A 16,424-nucleotide genomic window follows, 5' to 3' on the forward strand; every position below is an offset into this window, starting at 1 on the left:
TAAAGTTAAGTGTCTTGTTTCCTTCTGGGGCGTAGTACCCCATCCTCTGCTGAAAAGCCATTTCACACTGTCAGGAGCCAAGCAAAGGACCCATGGAACCAACAAGCTGGATAATTATGGACTAAAAACTGACAATTATGAGGCCAAATCTGGGTCTCAATTTACAACACACCAGGATCAAACACCTCTGAAATAGCCAAAGGTCACCTTCAGCCAAGAGGCAGCAGTCCAGCAATACCAGATCCTAATACGTTGGTTGGGACAGTTTCATGCCCCTTAGTAAATAGCCACTGGCCTAAGTCCTCAGGCTCCCCAGCTGCCAAGGACCCTCCCAGGACCCTGTGGACACCCCCATAATCTAGCACCTCCCAGGTCAACACAGAAGCCGGTTAAGGGACAGTGCTCTGGCTTCTGGCTCCCTCCCTAAGGCCAGCAGTTTCCTACCAGCTGTTAAACATGTTTATCACACCCCTGGACAGAACTCAGTATTTTCTTAGCACCTTCCACAGACATCCTTCCAAGGACTCTTCACCAGAAGTAGTTGATTTGCAAGTTCACAAATACAACAGAGAAACACAAAGAGAGAACTGAAAACATTATAGGGACGGGAGGGTGGGGAGTTGACTTCCCCTCCATCAAAAGGTTGAGCCCAGGGTTCTCCTGGCACATGCAGCTTCCTCCAAAATTAACTTTCTACAGAAATGAAATTGTAACCCACAGTGACCCAATGAAGCAAAACGTAAATTCTGCTTTGAGTGAAATGCAATCAACCATTTTCAAAAATCCCCACGGACGATCAAGGAAGTTAGTTTTCTAATTTTACAGATGAGGTATGTTACTATCACCTGCTTTTCAGTGGACTTTGAAGATGTCCAGAAAGCAGACAGTGGGGCTCGACTGCCCAAGAGAATGAGCGGCATGGCCTGAGTCTGGGTCCTTGAGTCATTATTCTGAACATAGTTTTTTGGCTGCCAGCAACCTTGCAATACACTGGGTGAGCAAGGATGGTCCCAGTCCTTGACCATCGAGAGAGACAGTCAAAAAAACAGGTTTGGCCAGATGGTCTCAGACACAACTCAGCCTAATAGCAGTCATAAACAGTAGGCACATGAGTGTTTGTGGCTCTGTTCCAAGAAAACTTTCTTTACAAAACTAGGTGGGGGGACATAGTTTGCTGTCCTCTGCTCTGAGTGATCATAACTCACTCAAACCTTGATGCTTAATTTACTCATGAATAAATTCAAATTAGGGGGATCCTGATCTTTCAGAGAGCCCTTTTTCTGGAAATAATGTGCCATTATCCTAGATAATAAAAGCCTAATATGCAAATTGTCCCCTCAACCAGGAGTTGGGGGGGCGGGGCCGGCCCACCAACCGCCCATGGCCCCTCCCCGAGCTGGTCCTGCCCGGGCCGGGGAAGGGAGGCCCCAGCTGGCAGCCAGCAGCTGCTACGGACCCTACTGTGCACAAATTTCATGCACTGGGCCTCTAGTTATTAAATAAAAGTAGAAGCTTAGAAATCACAATCATATAGACCTGAGTAGAAATCCCAGCTCTGCCACACATTATCTCTAAAACATGAAAGCAATTATTTCATTCCTTTGAGCCTTATTTTCTTCATCTGTAAAATGGGGACACTATCATTTACCATGCAGAGTCATTTCAGGAATAAAATGGTATAATGAACATGAAGAGTCAAACGAATCCCCTGGGTCACAGGAGCTGCTCAATATGAGTATCTAGCAAACACCAAGAAAGCCCATCTGTGTTCAGCCCATTAATCAGAAAGAGCAGAAAACATCCAGGTGTCATTTCCAAGACTAATGTGCTAATCACCTCTGTCTCCCACTGGGGACCAGGGGCATCTGACTTTGTTTTTGTTTGTTGTTGTTGTTTGTTTTCTTAAAATATATTTTATTGATTTTTTACAGAGAGGAAGGGAGAGAGACAGAGAGTTAGAAACATCGATGGGAGAGAAACATCGATCAGCTGCCTCCTGCACATCTCCTACTGGGGATGTGCCCACAACCCAGGCACATGCTCTTGACCGGAATCGAACCTGGGACCTTTCAGTCCGCAGGCTGATGCTCTATCCACTGAGCCAAATCGGTTTTGGCCGACTTTGTTTTTTAAGTTGTCTTACTTTTCTCTATAGTTTAAATTAGGATGTTTTGGGATACAAATAAAAGGCTGAACTCAAAATGGCTTAAAACCTTAGGGAATCTATTATTTTGCATCACATCAAGTCCAGAAGTAGGGCAGCTCCAGAGTTGGTGAATCCGGTAACTCGGTAACGTTAGGAAGGATCCAGGTACTCCCCACCTCCCTGGGCTGCCTTCTTGCTGTACTGGCTTTGTCCTCAGGTCCGTTCCCAGCAAGGTGGCAAGATCATTGCCACAGCTCCGAGCATCAGTCTCAGGCAACAACCCAAGGCCATGTAATAAGCCTTCTTTTGTGTCTCTTTAAATAGCAAGAATCCATCTTAGAAGCCCCTCAGCAGACTTCTTCCTTCTCTTTGGTCAGAACTGTGTCTCATGTCATTTCCTAAACCAACTACCGGTAGGATAATTCTGATGGCTGGGCTGCTCTGACCCAGATTCACTGCCCTGGGGCTAGCTTCTGATCTGAAGCTATTGGCCACCCAGCATCTTTACAAAATCAGAGTTCCATGAGCAAGATAGAAGAGACAGAACTGCTGGGTGGGGAACAACCAATGTCTGCTGTAATTATTCACACTAACTGGAAGGGGACGTTTAAACAAACTGCAGGACCAGACTCAGAAAATGCAGATCCCCTCTCACCATCACCAAAACGAGCACTTGTATGGACAAATCCAGTCACTCATCCCAAAGTACGAGGAAACAGCTCACATGCTGACAGGGCAGACTCTCACTATTGGGGCTTGAATCCTAAAGGTGACCTCATCCCAAGCTTCTCTGGGTCCTTTGCAACCAACTAGCTGGGCAATCTGTTCAAGGGATCTCCGTTTGAGATGCACGCTGCTTCCCTGGCCCACCAAATACTCGACAAGACAAAGCTGAGTTGATGGCATATCTGCTTATATTGTCTCGTCTGCCTTACCAACATTTCGTAAGTGAGGGATGTTTAGGGCAAAACTCTCCAAGTCAGAAAGAGGAAGAAATCTGAATGCTAAGCCAAAAACAAAAACCAATAAAACAAAACACCTAGCAGACAACAAACCAGGAAATGAAGATATCTGCAGGCACTGATGGAAATCACCACAAAACTGAAGGAAACTGCCTGCAAACCCTTCCCCAGGCTAGTTTCTCTCCGAAGGAAAACGTGGGGCCTGATTTGTAGAACAGGAACCGGAGATGGTCACACACAAGGTGGCACATCTTCCAGCTACGAAAGGTTAGCCTGGGTTAGACCAACTCTCTCATGCACAAAAACAGCAACTTAAAAAGCCAGACAACATTTTTTTTTAATTAAAACAAAAGTGAAGGACTAGGAGGGAAGGGAAGTCCATAGACACGAGTCCTACATTTAGAGCCTTATTTTGCCCTGGAGGCTTTTCCCATGAAGAGGGAAGCTGAGCTTTCAGTATTCCCACAGGGGCTGAGAGGGGAACATTAGGCTCGGCATGCTGAGGAGAAAGAGCACTGGTAATCACCTCAAGGATGCAGCTGTGCACTGGACTAAATTGTGTCCCCAAGAAATTCATGTCCACCTGGAACCCCAGAATGTGACTTGATTTGAAAAAAGACTCTGAGCAGATGTAATTAGTTAAAATGAGGTCCTACTGGAGTGGGGTGGGAACTAAATGCAATCTGACTGGTGTTCTTCTGAGGCGAGGGCAGGACACAGAGAGACAGACACAGAGGAAAGGCCATGTGAAGACAGAGGCAGACATTGGAGTGATACAGCTACAAAACCAAGAACACCAGGGACTGCTGACGCCAAGGACTGCTGACAACCACCAGAAGCTGGAAACACATGCGGTCTCATAGCATCCAGGAGGAACCAACCCTGCTGACACCTACACTTTGGACTCCTGGCCTCCAGAACTGCGAGAGCATAAATTTCTCCCTGTTGTTTTAAGCCACCCAGCGTGTGGAATTTTGTATGGAAGCTCTGAAAAACTGAAAAGCCCAAAGAACTGTATACCAGAAATAAGGCAGAAGCAGAAATACAGGAGCCCTCACAAATGCGGAAGCCCAGGTGTGAACTGGCCCAATCCTTGACTGAATTAAATTGGTCTCCTTCTATTCTACCTGCCTGAGAAGAAACAGCAAATCCTCTCTGAAGAAAGATAACACCATCTCAAGCTTCAAATTCGCTCTACAATCCTTCATACACAACATCTGGCATTTGGTCAAAAATACCAGGCATCTACAAAGACAAGAATATATTCAAAATCCATTATCTGAGAGATGTTTACACTCAAAAGCTACTGAATTTTAGACAGGAACAGTGCAAACAGTAACAAAAGTGCAACAATAAATGTCAACCAACACTCTTATCTCAAGTGTCAAGGGCAATCGGGGAGATGGAGACCGTGGTGAACTAGAGCACTTTTGCCAACATACAGAGGGCAGGAGTAGCAGGCTCCAATCAAAGTCAGTAGTACATGTGGGCCCAGAGTCGCACATCTTCAAGTTTAAGAAAAGTCAGAAATTCATATTTCAACATAATATCTCATATTTTTTCAATGTTGGCAACTTAAAAAAAAATAATTTTTTATGTATACTGTATAGGGCACCAGTTTCCAATCTCAGTCCCGCACGCACCCTAACCCCAAACGACCAAACGCAGTCATGCCTCTGGCAGACTCAGCACCATTTACAGTACCGTGATTTTCAACAACATCATTTTAGTCAGCCATTACTTTTTCAGCTTTTCTCTCTTCAAAAGGTAATGTTGCCCATTTGTAAACAGAGCTAAGGCAATAGCCTTGTGGATCAATTCACCCTTATTTATCCTTTCCTGTCACTTTCAATGCAGTTAACTGAGCTAGAGTGGTCTACAGAGGAGAAGCAACGGTGTGCATCAGGCCCAATGCCAGGGGAGGGGGCAGCTGGGAAGAGCCAGGAATTTGACATCAATCTGGCCTGGGTTGGAATCCTCAGCTCTGCCATTTACCAGCTGTGCGAACTTGGGCAGCTTATTAACTTATTTGAGCCTCACTGTCATCCACTGAGAATAAGGACACCGTCATCTACCCTGGAAAGGAACTGCCAAGTTTCCATCAAGCAGCAGCTCCAGCAGCTCTGGACTGGACTTTGCAGGCACTTTCTCAGGGGGTCCCTACCACAACCTGCAAGGCAGAGCCTGTTATTAACCTCCTTTTGCACATGAGGAAACAAAGCTCAAGGGGTGGGGGTGTCCCAGAGACCTCACGTGTGACAAGTCACTGAGCAGAGATTTCAAGTCTGCGGCCTGACTGTAGAGTCTGATATAAGCTGCTAAGTTACATAAAGGGCCTAGCCAGCAGCCAGCAGGGGCGAAGGAACAGCACGATGCTCATTTCCACCAGGCTTCATTTGCTTCACTCCGCCCGAAAGGTCATTCCAGTGGCTTTAACAGCCTCAAGAAGCCACTGATCCGATCTTTCCCAGCTCTTAGTTGAAAGCCCACCGCTCCCCTCTCTCGTGAGGCTTTTAATCACACGTTCAACAGCAGGAAAGAGGTTTTCATCAGCCAAGGACTATTCTGCACTGGTGAATGGTCCTTCACACTACCCACGGTGACAGCAAAAGCCCCTGGCAGCCACTCAAGCGCTAACCCAGTTTGGTCCTTCCCTGCTTCTAAGGGTCTAGGAGGCAGCCCAGCACATCCTCCTCAGAGGAAAACAGAGCCAGAGACCCGTTCATCCGCCTCTTTGGGATGCAGGTGCAGAAATCATGCTAAGATACAGGGAAGTGGCAAGAACGTGAGTGCTGGAGATGCCTTGCAAACATGCTGGAACCTCTCTGATTATCAGGGCCAAGTAACAAAAAGACAAGAATTCTGGTCTGGATGGAATGGAAAGAGCCATTCTTCATGGCTAAAAGGTCAGAGAGCCTTAAGGGGGATGAGATGCAGGAAGAGGTTAAATGGTAAAAGGGTGTTGAGGAAAGATGGCAACTAGTTAAACATTTATTAGGTGTTATGAACGGAAGCAGATCTTCACATGAGATTCTCATTGAATCCTGCCGACAAGCCCCCAGATAGACGAGACTACCCTCCTTTACAAGTGAAAACGACCAAAGCTCTGAATATTCCAGGGCCCTACCAGACTTAGCCTCACAGTCTGACAGCCAGGGCTGCCTCTGCCATGGCCGGCAGCTGCCATCGACTGGATGGAAGCAGAGCCAGAGCCTCGCCAGTGTCAGTAAGGTGGCTCCCCCTCAGACAGGAACGATGGAAACGAGGGTACTGTGGGAAAAGCAATGTCCTTGAACAGCTTCTCAGCCAGCCCAGAGCCCTCAGCCACCCCCACACAGGGGCCCAGGGAAGCATCCTGGACATGAGACAACAGGACTGACATCCAAAGTGGCAGTTAGCAGTGATGCTGACGTTTCTCTGAACTGGCCCCGCACGGCCATGACTTCATTTTAAAGGAGGAACCCAAGAGCACAGAAGAAAAATCAACTGTGACAGGAATCCCTCTTGCAGCTTCCTCTGATCCCAACAGGAACCACAATAATTTCTGAAGATGAGGAATCGGTGAGATGAACAGGCATCAAAGGTTTGTTGAAGGGCAGGAAAGAAAAGGGAAATACACCAACACAAAAGAGAAAAAAAGAACCACAAAAGGCTCAGTCAGCAGGGAATTTCCACCAACAACTAACTTCACCAAACACAGTGAGGTGTTTTTTAGCTATGAAAAGAGGAAAACCAGCCAAAAATGACACATTGTACACTAACACTGTACACAACAAGAAAGATTTGGGAATTAAGGGTGACAACCACAAGCAGTCTAAAAGAGCGTGCTCTCTCAAGTGGGGCCGGGGGGAGAACATAGGATGGTTTGGGGGGGTGTTGTTGTTTTTTATGTGTATTTGTTTTATTCATAATTTGTCATGTTTTAGGATACCAAAAGTGATTCTAATAGTTGAATTTAACCTCATCTTCAATCCACTGACCCATTTCATTCAATGACAATATTCAATATTAAAAGGAACTTAAAACACACATGCACACAACTGCACAGTTTTCATAAAGGTCTATTTCATTCTTGGTGGGTAGCGCATTTAACAGTAAATACTTTTAAATAATGCCCAGGTGACTGCATGGCTGCAACTTTTGTAACTGGATAGATAACCATAACCAATTCAACTCGGAACCAACTAACAAGTAACTGTCTAAATATTTTAAGTCTTGTTTGGATCGTCAGTATGGGATGGTTTTATATGATGGGATCCCCTGTAAGGTTCAGGCCCAAAGCAAACCACTCTCCGCAGTGTCCTCCTCTGTGCGGTGGAGAAAATAAAGGCACCTACTACTCACAGGGCTATTGTCAGAACTGAACAAGTTCATTTATGCAGAAGACGGACAAAGTGCCAGGCTTGCACTAAATACTTGCACGCGTTAGCAGTTATTATTATTGGCATTACCTGTGTCATTCAGACATACAGGCGCATGGCGCTTGGGAAATGCTTTGGCAGCTTTGAAACGGATGGCAGCAGGACTTATACGCTCAGAGACCTGTGTGGTCTCTGTTGCTGTTGTTGAAGACAGGTTTAATTATGAAATATCATGCTATCCCCATGCATCGTATTAAAACAGATTACCAATTTCCCAGCAACTGCCTCACCACACTGTGAAATAAGCACCTCCGCTGCAGGCCTCCGAGCCCTTAAAGACGGCAACACGTGGTGCTGGGGATTCTGCACAAAGGATGACTTCACTTAAATTAAGGTGCCAGACAACACCATGACCGACAAGTCGGGCATCCTTACGCGTGATTTCTGCACCACCACGCCCTGCCCCACCCCACCCCCCATCAGTCCCACACAGTGACTGCCTTGCTCACTATTGAATAAAAATAAACAGAGAGAGAAAAGACAGCATCCTCTGGGCCACCACATCAGGCCGAGCAGTACCTGTTTCCGTTTTGCTGGAGAAGCCGGCTGCCTGTTTGATCGCAGCTGCTGTTAGTGCTAATCCACGACTCCTCTTCAAGCCATGCTGTAGGACGGCCTCAAACTGGGCGCACAGACAGGTCACCCTGTGAGAGAACCAATGATTCATCAGTCCACCTGTGAAGGGGAGAAACCACCAGAGTGGCCCGCATCTCCAGGGAGCCAGTAAGTCACCAGGTGTGAAGGAACCCACGAGACACCTGGATTTACAGGCAGGTAATTGCCTTGGGCCGCTCCACACATCTCTCCCCATGTCTGTTTATTTCACATAACTCAGGGAAGCCCACACAATCTAGCCATAATCATTAGACTGGTGGAAGCATAGTAAAATTCACAAGAAACAAGGGAACATGGAATTGGTGCCAGGCAGCAGGAGAGAGAAAAAAGACAATTTAAAAGCAAATCCGTTTGGTGTGGGGAGGGGTGGGTGTTAATTGTATTCAATTCACACATTTCAACTCAAATTCATATCACAGGTAGTTTAAGGAACACAATTATCTTTTAAGAGATTGAATTCACCAGCCTGACAAATTGGAAACATTGTGTAATTTCATGGCCTGTTACATACAATAATGAAATAATATGAATTCTGATTCTTGTTCTTTATTTTGTTGTAAGAGATTATCTTTGAAGTCAGATTCAGAGCTTATGGAATTTTCAATTAAGTTACAATTACTCTGCTTGCTTTTCTACCAACAAAAAGTTGTAATTACTGTGGATTTAACTGAATTCATTTCTCTATAATCAAAGAAATGGAAGATTCAAGAACACGTTTGCAAAGAGATGAGGTCACAGCAACTACCCTCTATTCTTACCAATCCTCCCAGCACTCCTTGGCCCACAGTCCAACTGGGTCTGTGGACTTCAGAGACCCTTCCATTCACTTGTGCAACAAATATTAAGAAACCCTGAACTTCGATGTGCCAGGCACTATTCTAGGCTCTAATGATACACAAGTGAGACACACAAGGTCTCTGCCTCACCACGTTTGCACAGTTCTAACAGGGAAGACACACAAACAAGTAGGCTAACCAAACCATTTTAGTTGATGAGAACTTTGAAGAAAATAAAACAGGATGAGGTGGTAAGTGGAGAACGGGCAGGAACCAGCTTAAATTATGTGGCCTGAATGGAGGTAACCTTGGAGTTAAAACCTGGATATGACAAGAGGCAGCAGGCTGGGCAGAAGGGCCCAGTGCAAAGGCCCTGAGGCCACCACATCCTTTCCAACCTTGCCTAACTGCAGGCATTTCCTGCTCCACCTACCCTCACACCTGTAATAATAACACTCCAAGGGTTTATTGTTCTGTGGGTGGTAAAATATTTTCATACCACTGATTCATTAGCTCCTCTCACCAACATTATGATATAGGTAAGGTAGGTAGGTATTATTATCTCCATTTTACACATAAAGAAACTGAGGCTTAAAGACATTGAAGAGACAGCATACATAGAGTACGTAATTAGCAGCACCATCTGTACTCCAGGCTCTCCCCACTCCCATGCTGATCCGAGCTAGTTTCTGCTACACCCCATAGCACCAACACAAACATGCTCTATCCTATGACAAAAGTCCTCTCCCTCATAAACCCAACCTTTACTCAGGTCATCTGTCCACACCAGAAAACCCTGGCACAGAATCAGCAAATACCAACATTTTCTCTCAATTCTGTGCCTGTGACACACATCACTAATCCACCCCAGCATTCTAGGCTACTACTGCCAATGATCAAAGCTGGCTACTGCGGTAAATGTGACCAAAATGAGTTCTCCCCTAGGGAGATCTTAATTGACCTGGATTTGGGTTACAAATCCAGGTCAGTTAAGACCAGTGAATCAAGGAGAACACACATGAATCTACAGTCCTTTAGCTTGTGGTGAGCACACTATATAGGTGCTGATTTATAACTATGTCACCTTAAGGTTTTTCATTTCTTCTCACCTTTTTGTTTTTTAATCCTCACTAGAGGATATTTTTTCCATTGATTTTCAGAGTGAAAGGGAGGAGGGGGGTGGGAGAGAGAGAGAGAGAGAGATCAACTGGTTGCCTCCCACATGCGCCCCGACTGGTCAGATTGAAACGCAACCAAGGTATGTGCCCTTGACTAGGAAATTGAACCTGCAACCCTTCCATGGTCAATGCTCCAACCACTGAGTAAACTGGCCAGGGCTTCTTCTCGTCTTTATTCCGTTACATGGCAATTCCTGCACAATGAAAGGGGCACCCACTTGTGGAGCTCTCTATTTCTCACCTTAGGCTCTCCTATTTCCAAGAATGCTCTCTGCTAAGTGCTCTCTGGCATGACTGTGGTGGGTTGGCTGCCTCTCTGGCATTTATCAGCCTAAGCTTTATTATACAGACATTAATGAATTGGGTCATGGTTTTTAATTAAGTGGGGCACTTAATCAACAGTGAATTTTTAATATGTGCAAAAAGCACCAAGCAAGGAAATCACTTCAAGTTTTTAGGGCATACAGCTGTTTCCCAGAGGGATGGATAAATAAAACGTGGTCTAGCAATACAATGGAATACTATTAGCGATAAAAGGAATAAAGTACTGACACATGCCACGACATGGATGAACCTTGAACATATTATGCTAAGGGAAAGAAGTCAGAAGCACACATCGTATGATTCCACGAAAGTTGAGGAAAGGTCGACATATAGAAACTGGAAGTCCATTAGTAATTGCCCATGGCTAGGAGTGAAATCAAGGATAAACTGTCACTAGGGAACTTTGGCCATACTGAGAATATTGTTCTAAAACTGGATTGTGGTGATGGTTACACAATTCTATAAATTTATGATTTAAAAAAATCACTGCATCGTACTAGTACACTTACAAAGTTTAGATTTTTTGGTATGCAAATTAGACTTCAATAACGTTGTTTAAAAAAAAAAACCAAAAACCTCCCCTCAAGTCCTCAGTAAAGGTTTGATGAAAGAGTGAAGGAGTTAACAAATGAAAAACAAAATAATGTCCTCCTGCTGAATGTAAAAGTATCCACCTGCACAGCTGGACGCGGCATGAGCTTAACTGGTTCACTGATAAAATTCTGCAAGCACTGGTTTTCCTGAGGGTTGTCCTATATTTCAAGACTACTTAACCTGCCACATTAGTATGTAATGAGATTCCGGGGAATCCTGTGCTTTTTTTTATGGCAATCTGTGCTTTTTTTTTTAGGACAGACAGGATCAGTAATAAATGCTGCATTTTTACAAACTGCATTACATTAGCCTTGCGACAGAAGGGTATATTTCAAATTAATCCTTTTCTTACGTTACAGCTTTACTGGAAGCTTTTGGAAAAAACTAAGTAGAAACATGAAAATGGGCTAGATTACCCACAAGTGGAAGAGTGGAAGCTCCAATGTCACCTGGGATGGAGTCGCTTGGACCCATGAAAATCAGTCAATTAATCGCATTAACCACATCTCAGATTTAAGACAATACAATTATCAACTAGCCCTGCTAAAGCAAGGCCATTACATGATGATCATTTGAAATCGACCATGGCCTTTCCTCTCTGAAGTAAATAAAAATATATATTTAAAAATAATAATAATTTAAAAAAATAATAAAAGAGGGAAGTTTAAAAACAAAAATCTGAAGAGCTCTGGCCAGTGTGGCTAAGCTAGTTGAGCATCCTCCCGTTCATAGAAAGGTCACTGGTTTGATTCCCGGTCAGGGCACATGCCCAAGTTTCAGGTTTGGTCCAGAAGCATATATGGAGGGCAACCGACTAATGTTTCTCTCTCATCTCTCTCTCTCCATCTCTCTCTCTTCCCCCCCCCCCCCCCCACTTTCCTCTCCCTTTAAAAATCAATATAAACATTTCTTTAAGAAGTGCTGTACAGCCATCACCTTTAACTAGCTCCAAAATGTGTGTGTGGGGGGGGGGGGGGGTTAATTCTGAAGGGAAGTATGTGAAAAATTAAGAGCTACTTGGTAAAAGAATTACTGGTGATATCTTTCTTACCTCTATGCCTTTCTGAAATTTAGCACTTTTTCTAAAAGAAATATTTAAAAAGAATCCACAACTCAAGAACCAGAAATACTGTTACCTTGAGCTTTAGATAAAGAATGAAGAATTATGGTTTAAAAGTTATGGTGAGGAAAAATCATGCAACTATTTAAAATATTTATTTTAAATAGCAATTTTTTAAAGCTTGGATTATAATGATACATGAAAAAAGCATATCTATAAAAAGTTATAAAATGTTTCTAATTCATGAATTAAAAAATTACAATAACAAAAACTATAGCATTAAAAGTTGACTTTTTCCAGTAGACAAAGTGGGAGAGGAGAATTACATTTACAATATTAAAAAATTAAAATAAATCATATTTTTAACAGGAAAGATACAAGTCCTATATAAAGAAAACCATAATATGTTCTTAAAAAGTATAAAGATCAAAATAAATAGAAATACAACTTTCCTGAATGGAAAAATTAAAATATCAATTATTCCCAAGTTAATGTATAAATTTAATACAATTCCAACAATAATCACAAGGAGGCCTTGACAGTGTGGCTTTAGTACAAGGATAAACAAATTGATGGAGCAGTACAGAGACTCCCAAATATCCAAATAAATATGAAAATATGTTATATATAATAATGGTAGCACCTCAATTCTAATGGGCAAGAGTGGGCTATTTAACCACTGATACCAGCAGCTATAGGGCTGAAAGAAAATAAGACTAAACTATCTCTAAACACAGACAGAACTAAATTCCAGGCAGATCTGCATCAAAGAAAAATAAAAGTGTAAAATAATAAAATGTTAAAATAATAGAGAAAAATACAAAAGACTCTCAGGACAGAATACTTTAAAACCAACATTTTAAAGGTTCATAAAATTAATTGCATAAAATTTTTAAATTTCTACGTGGCAAAAGATATCACAAAAATGACCTAGCCAGAATGACTCAGTGGATAGAGTGTCAGCCCACAGACTGAAGGGTCTCAGGTTCAATTCCCAGACAAGGGCCCATATGTCGGTTGCAGGCTCAATCCCCAGCCCTGGTCAGGGCACATACGGAACACAACCAATCAATGTGTCTCTCTCACATCAATGTTTCTCTCTCTCCCTCTTTCCCCTTCCCTTCCACTCTCTCTAAAAATCAACTGAAAAAATCCTCAGGTGAGGATTAACAAAAAAACAAACAAACAAAAAGATATTACAAATATAGTAAAACAATAAATGACAGAGAAAATATTTACAGCACATATAACTGAAAAAGGATTAATAGTTATAGTACATGAAGGGCTTTCTACAAATGGATAAAAAGAAAAAGACAAGAAACTCAAAAAATAAAATAAAAAATTAAGGAAGATAAACAAACCACGAAAGAAGGAAATGTAGTTGGCCAATAAACATATGAAAAGATATTCAACCTTACTAATGGCCAAGAAAGTACCACAATGCTAAGAAACCAATTTAGGACAATCATTTTTAAAACTACAGATCTAGCCATGGCCAGCATTGCTCAGTGGTTAGAGTGTCAGCCAGAGTGTCATGGGTTCGATTCCCGGTCATGGGCACATACCTGGGTTGCAGGTCCGATCCCCGCCCCTGGTTGGGGTGCATGTGGGAGGCAACCAATTGATGTGTCTCTGTCCCAGTGACGTTTCTCTATCCTCTCTCTCTCACTCTTTCTCTCTCTCTCCCTCCCCACTTCCTTCCACTCTCTCTAAAACTCAATGGAAAAAAATATTCTTGAGTGAGGATTAAAAGGGGGGAAAAACTTTTTTAAAAGACACTGAAATTCATGAGCAATCAAGGAAATGCAAATTAAAGTAACAGTGAGCCACAACTTTTTACCCATTAGACTAAAAAAACTTCAAAACAACACTCAAAACTGTTGTTAGCAAGAAAGAAAAAAGGTAGTCTCCTGCACTGCTGGTAGAAATTTTTAGAAAAATACCTGACCACAACTACTAAAAATAAACACATATTCTCTTTGACAAAGCAACCCAACATCCTGGAAATGTAAGCTAAAGAAATAAAACCCTCAAAATATAAGAAAAGATGCTCAAGGATGTCTATTGTTTCACTGTCTATAGTAGTAAAAATTGGACACAAAGTATTACTTCATAGGCAACTGTTTGTACATCTGCATTGTATAATATAATGCAGCCTTTTTTTAAAAAAATATATTTTTACAGAGAGGAAAGGAGAGGGACAGAGAGCTAGAAACATCGATTAGAGAGAAACATCGATCAGCTGCCTCCTGCACACCCCCTACTGGGGATGTGCCCGCAACCAAGGTACATGCCCTTGACCGGAATCGAATCTGGGACCCTTGAGTCCGCAGGCTGACACTCTATCCACTGAGCCAAACTGGTCAGGGGTATAATGCAGCCTTTTAAAAATAATTATTAGAACTGTAACTTGGAAAGATTTTGACAGGGTAATGCTAAGGGAGATAACACAGATGCAGAGCATTTATATACATAATTCAAGTTTTATAAAACACTGGCAATAAAACGTGTGTGTGTGTGTGTGTGTATATATATATATATATATATATATATATATATATATATATATATATATATATGTGTATTTTCTTTTTAAAAGACTATAAGAACATGGGGGGGGGGCATAAAACAAATAATTCCTCATCATTAACTTCAGTTGCCCAAAGGGAGGAAGAAGAACATATGGTAGCGAATAAAAAGACCAAAGAAAAGTAGACAAAAAAATAAACTTGATAATAGTGAAAACTCACAAGGCAGTAGTTTTCAAGATACTGTAAGTGTGAAGGTTAGAGGATGGCCAACAGGCATGTAAAAAGAAATCAAATGAATGTTCCACTAGTAAATCAAAGGGGGAAGATCATCGAGAAAAGCAAGAGTCCTAGACGCAGGAGTGAATAAATGAGAAATGAGCACACATAAATGTGACACTAAGTCATTGGCCAATATCTCCAAGTTTGACTGTTGTCCATAGCCTAGGAGAAAGAAACTCCACACCAAAAGCTTGCTTTAAAAAAAAAAAAAAAAGTTCACAACAACACACATTTGTTCTGATTTCTGGCCACATCCAGCACCACCCAGTCTTATCAATGCTTAGTCCTAAGGCTTCTCAATCCTGTGTCTTCCCCCAATACAACCACTTCCACTGCACAGCCACCTCTTACTGCTCTCTAAGAGCCATCTCACCCCTTTCAACCCCTTGGCATCCACAACAGAAAGCTAGTCTCCTGAAATGTAGTCATGTCCTTATCTATCTTTGTTTCTTACTTACCCACACCACACTTTGCTATGTGTATATAGTACATGACCTGATTTTAGGGGGAACAGAGATGAACAATTTTTATGTTAATCATTTCAATGTGTAAAGATAAAACTGTAACAAGCCATCCATCTTTGAAGTCACTGATGGTATTAAGACAAGACAAGACCAGAGTAGACAGGTCCTTGAAATTCCACCTCAACCAATCTCTGGCTCATATAGTATACAGATGTGGCAAAAATTGTGAAAATGGTATACAAATAGCCATAATTTAAGAAATAATACCCTGCCCTGGCTGGGTGACTCAGTTGGTCAGACAATGAGAGACTGGGAGTTTGATTCTGGTCAGGGCACATACCTAGGTAGTGGGTTCGATCCCTGGAAGGCAATCAATTAATGTTTCTCTCTCTCTTTCTCTCTCTTTCTTCCTCTCTCCCTCCCTCCCTAAAGAAAAAAAATCAATGAAAACAAATCCTCAAGTGAGGATTTTTTAAAAAAGAAAGAATACCCTAATGAATAAAGTTCAAAACTTCCCCATGACAGCAAGAGAAGAATCTAGTAATGACTTTCCAGCCCACTCCTCAAAACACAAGGCAAATCATCTACGATCCCACCGTTTTCGTGCACATCCCTGTACCTTCGCATTTGCTATTCCTGCTGCCTGGAATTCCCGTTCTGCCCATGTGACCACTAAGGACCCTGTTCACACCTCTCACGTCTGGACTATGTAATTATTACTACAGGCCACCATGACTGCCCACAATTTACACGTCTATTTCCCTGACTCAATTTTGAGTCCCTTGAAGACACAACCATCTCATCCAGTTTGCATCCCCAATGCAAGCATAGTGATCTGTAAGTACATATCTGTTGAATGGAGGAGCTAATGAGCAATCATTCTAGCCTTCAGTTTCCAAATCAGCCAAAACACTGGTATGTCTAGACACAGAGAGGAAACATATTAAGTTTATTAAGTTCTTACTGGGTGTGCCAAGTAAACATTATTACATCTAATCCTCACTACAACCCCAGGAAGTGGGCAACATGATCATCATCTGATTTTCCAGACGGTGCAACAGAGGTCTAGAGAAG

The 16,424-nt window shown here is 42.5% G+C and overlaps 1 protein-coding gene across 11 annotated transcripts in view; it reads right to left on the reverse strand.

The window, feature by feature from the left end:
• SNX29 (sorting nexin 29) overlaps nt 1-16,424 on the reverse strand; it is a 453,538-nt gene that overhangs the window by 399,858 nt on the left and 37,256 nt on the right. For 9 of the 11 annotated variants that reach the window (XR_004967387.1, XM_036308068.1, XM_036308069.1 and 6 more), the window contains one exon: nt 8,049-8,173. The exons of 1 other annotated variant lie outside the window; for it this stretch is intronic. Coding sequence is in view for 8 of the 10 variants with exons in the window: in XM_036308068.1 (XP_036163961.1) it covers nt 8,049-8,173 (125 nt within the window). In the remaining 2 variants the exon portion in view is untranslated. Of the gene's footprint in view, nt 1-8,048; nt 8,174-16,424 lie in introns of those variants that run through there. One more of the 11 variants, XM_036308073.1, reaches the window with a different exon arrangement.

Source organism: Myotis myotis, unplaced genomic scaffold (assembly GCF_014108235.1).
Source record: "Myotis myotis isolate mMyoMyo1 unplaced genomic scaffold, mMyoMyo1.p scaffold_m19_p_5, whole genome shotgun sequence".
In the NCBI taxonomy this organism is placed as follows: Eukaryota; Metazoa; Chordata; class Mammalia; order Chiroptera; family Vespertilionidae; genus Myotis; species Myotis myotis.